We start from the raw sequence: 3,163 nt of genomic DNA on the forward strand, positions 1-3,163 counted from the left end.
GCCCGCGCGCGCGAGCATGCGCGGCGCATCATCACTCCCCAGCTTGCTTGACAGGCGCGGCGGCGCGCGCGCCCCCGGCGCCACGCGAGTGGTGAAACGTATTTCTGCTAGAGTGTTGAGACGTGAGGCGGGGCCAGCCGCGGCCGACGCCACTAGACCGGGTCGGACCCCTACCCCGGCAGACCGGCCAGCGGCGATGCGGCCCTCGCGCCGCAAGCGCCGCCAGCCTTTCGCGGGTGGCTCACCTGGGCACCTTTGCGAGCGCCTCGCGACGGGCGCCGGCCAGAGCACAACACTGAGCGGGCAGCGAGCGTTTTTTTCTGGGAATACTTCCTTTGTTCACTGACGCGTCCCTTGGGCCCCCAGCCACCTTTTGACAGCTCTCCACGGCCGCGGCGCCGGGGCCCTTGCGGCCTTCTCCCCCCCTCTTCCTCCCGCGCCCTATGCCGGAGCAAGGCCCCACCAGACCAGAGAGTGTCGCGAGGCGGCTGCACCGCCGCGCCTTTCCAGGAGTGACCCGGGGCAACGGCCCCCTGCCGCCCCCTTTTCCCAGACTGCACCCTCACCAACATACCTTACAACACACATGGTCCGGCCCGCCGGCCGTGCCTCCAGCGCAACCCTCGCCGCGCGAGCACTTTTGCGCCGAGCGCAGCGCGCATGGGGCGACAAGCTGCGGGAGAGGGGCGCGCTTCGGCCGGCCCCGCCCCGGCGCCTCATGTCAGACGGGACCGCGGCCAGACCCCGCCCTATCGCAAACCCAACTTGGGCGGCTACGCATGGGCCCCTGCCGTGCCTGCAGCCGTGGCCCACCTCAGGGGGCCGAGCCTGGGGCGCCCCGACTGCTTTTTGTCGCCTGCTTCCCCCCCCCCTCTTACGCATGCACGCCCGGCCCCTGATCGGCTGCGGCCACCACATTGCCGCTGCGCTCTCCTCCAGGGTAACACCCGCTGTCTCTACTGTGCCCGTACACGTCATGGCGCCCCATCCGCAGCGGCAGTAAAAGCATGGAGCTGCCTCTTGACACGCGGGCAGCCCGGTGCTTGCGCGTCAAGAATCCCTTGATAGGCTGTGCCTGCCCAGGTGCTGCAAGAGGGCACACACACGACCATGACGCTGGGCAGCACGGCGTGGCCGCCGGCTTCAATCCAGGTCAGATGCCAGCTGTGCCGCCTCGTCCCACCCGTAATCCGTCCCGCTGCTGCTGGCCCGGCCGCCCTTGTGCTGTGCTCACGCCGACGCTGCCAGGGGGGTCGGCGCCGCCAGCCCGGCGCGGCCTGCGCTGTACACACCCCTATCCCGGCGCAGCCCCACACGCTGGACTGTCCCCAGGCGCCGCACATCGCGCAGCTCGCAGGAGGGGCCGTTACACCGCAAGGCAAGCAGGCGGCAGCAGCACCTCCCCAGGGGCCCAAGCCCGCGGGCAGCGGGGGTCGGCGCGGGGGCGCGCTTACTTCTTGCCCTTGCCCTTGCCGCCCTTGGCCTCCTGCTCCACCAGGTAACTGCCGCGCGGCGGTTTTCGGGGGGTGTTGGGGGGATGGGGGTGGGGTGGGTTAGCGTGCTGTCTGCTTTGACGGGGAGCACGGCGGCGCTGGGGGAGGTCGAGAGGGACGGGCAGCGCAGCACTGGCATGCCCACCCCGCGTGGCTGCGGCGGCGTCTTTCGCTCAGCAACCCGCCCTCTCCCGCTGTTGAAAGGGATGAGATCTCATCCAGGGGTGCCTGCCCTGGCGGGGGCGACGGCTGCGACCCAGGGCCATTGCTCTGCTCACGTGGTGGTGCACTTGCCGCAGTAGACGCGGTCAAAGTGGGTGGCCATGAACGTGCCGGGGCCGCACTGCGGGCACTGCTTGCGCAGGCGCTGCACCTTGCCGCTGTCGTCCACCTGCGGGGCGGGCGCAAGGGGGGTGGGGCACAGCGGGGGAGGCGTTGGAATGGGCGATGAGTGCATGTCACTTGGGTATTGCTTGGAGGCCTCAGCGGCGGGGCGCATGGCATTCGTCGCTGCTCGAGCCCGTCTGTCAGTATGAATCCGCTCCTTGATACTCTGGCAGGCACCCTGCACTGCCTCGACGCCACTGCGCCACCCACAACAGCCGCGGCTGCCGAGCACGCAGCGCACGCCTGGTGCATCAGCCAGTTGCGGCCCCTTGCCCTCGGTTCGCCTTGACCAGCCGCGAGAGCGTACCTTGTAGAACTTGAGCACCCTGAGCTTGATCTTCTTGTGCTTGTGCTTCTGCTTCTTGGGCTTGGTGTACGTCTTCTTCTTGCGCTTCTTGGCACCACCCAGCAGGCGGCCCAGCACGTTGAGCGTCGCCTCCTCCTCGACGCCGGCGGCCGACAGGAGGTCCGCCTCCTCCAGGGGCCGGCCGTTGAAGACAACGTACACGTCCTCGGGGGCAACGCCTGCAGTTGCAATGGGTGCAGCAGACTAATTTCTCAAGATCACTGCTGCTGTGCCACGAGCAGCCTATGGCGCACAAACATGTCCAAAGTGCGGGATGCTATCGGCGATCGACAAGAAGCGCTTTCCCGCGAGGTAGCGCAGCCCCTTTGTCCGCCGTCTCACCCTCGCGGGCCTGCACGAAAGCCTTCACATCGGCAACAGTGGCGTTGGGACCCACCTCAAAGAGGTGGGTCGTGCCTGTGGTAGGGGGAAGGGGCGGCGTGTGTGAGGCACGGGCGAGGAGCAGCAAAGCAGCGACTGCCGCCCTTGCACTGCAGCCTTCGCGGACGCACCCGTACGAACGAAAAGCTGCATTTTTAGCGTCCCAGCACTCAGCAATGGCGTAGCCAGTGCCGTCCTCGTGAGGGAAGGGACTGAGGACAGGCGCGCCGCTGGCTTTGTGTCGAAAGGGTGCCCGCCTGCTGCCCTGCCAGTGGCGAACGCCACGAATAGCCCAGGAATAGCCCTGTTCAGGTTTTCAACCCCACAAAACCGAACACAGTCTGCAAAAGCAGCGGTGGCGCCGCGGCAGAACTTGTGCAAGGTGGCCAGGGGTGCCTGCGCGCCCTCAAAGCTGCGGCGCACCCAAACGCACATCTTACCAGCTTGCAAGCCGCCTGATTCGTGCCAAGCCAAGCAGCGTCAGGCAACTGCAGGAGTCTGCCGCCCCCGCAAAGCGCAGCTGCGCAGCACTCGACAGACTGGGCAAGCTCTGCCG

The 3,163-nt window shown here is 67.8% G+C and overlaps 1 protein-coding gene across 1 annotated transcript; it reads right to left on the reverse strand.

The window, feature by feature from the left end:
* Window positions 1-1,450: 1,450 nt before the first annotated feature.
* On the reverse strand, window positions 1,451-2,760 carry MNEG_15597 (40S ribosomal protein S27a; the record flags this gene model as incomplete). The annotated part of the gene is made up of 5 exons (XM_014035932.1): window positions 1,451-1,502; window positions 1,772-1,884; window positions 2,188-2,405; window positions 2,569-2,643; window positions 2,739-2,760. 5 exons carry the CDS (start codon window positions 2,758-2,760, stop codon window positions 1,451-1,453), a joined length of 480 nt encoding a protein of 159 aa, XP_013891386.1.
* Window positions 2,761-3,163: the final 403 nt, after the last annotated feature.

The sequence above is a fragment of the Monoraphidium neglectum genome (genome assembly GCF_000611645.1).
Source record: "Monoraphidium neglectum strain SAG 48.87 unplaced genomic scaffold scaffold05475, whole genome shotgun sequence".
Taxonomy (NCBI): Eukaryota; Viridiplantae; Chlorophyta; class Chlorophyceae; order Sphaeropleales; family Selenastraceae; genus Monoraphidium; species Monoraphidium neglectum.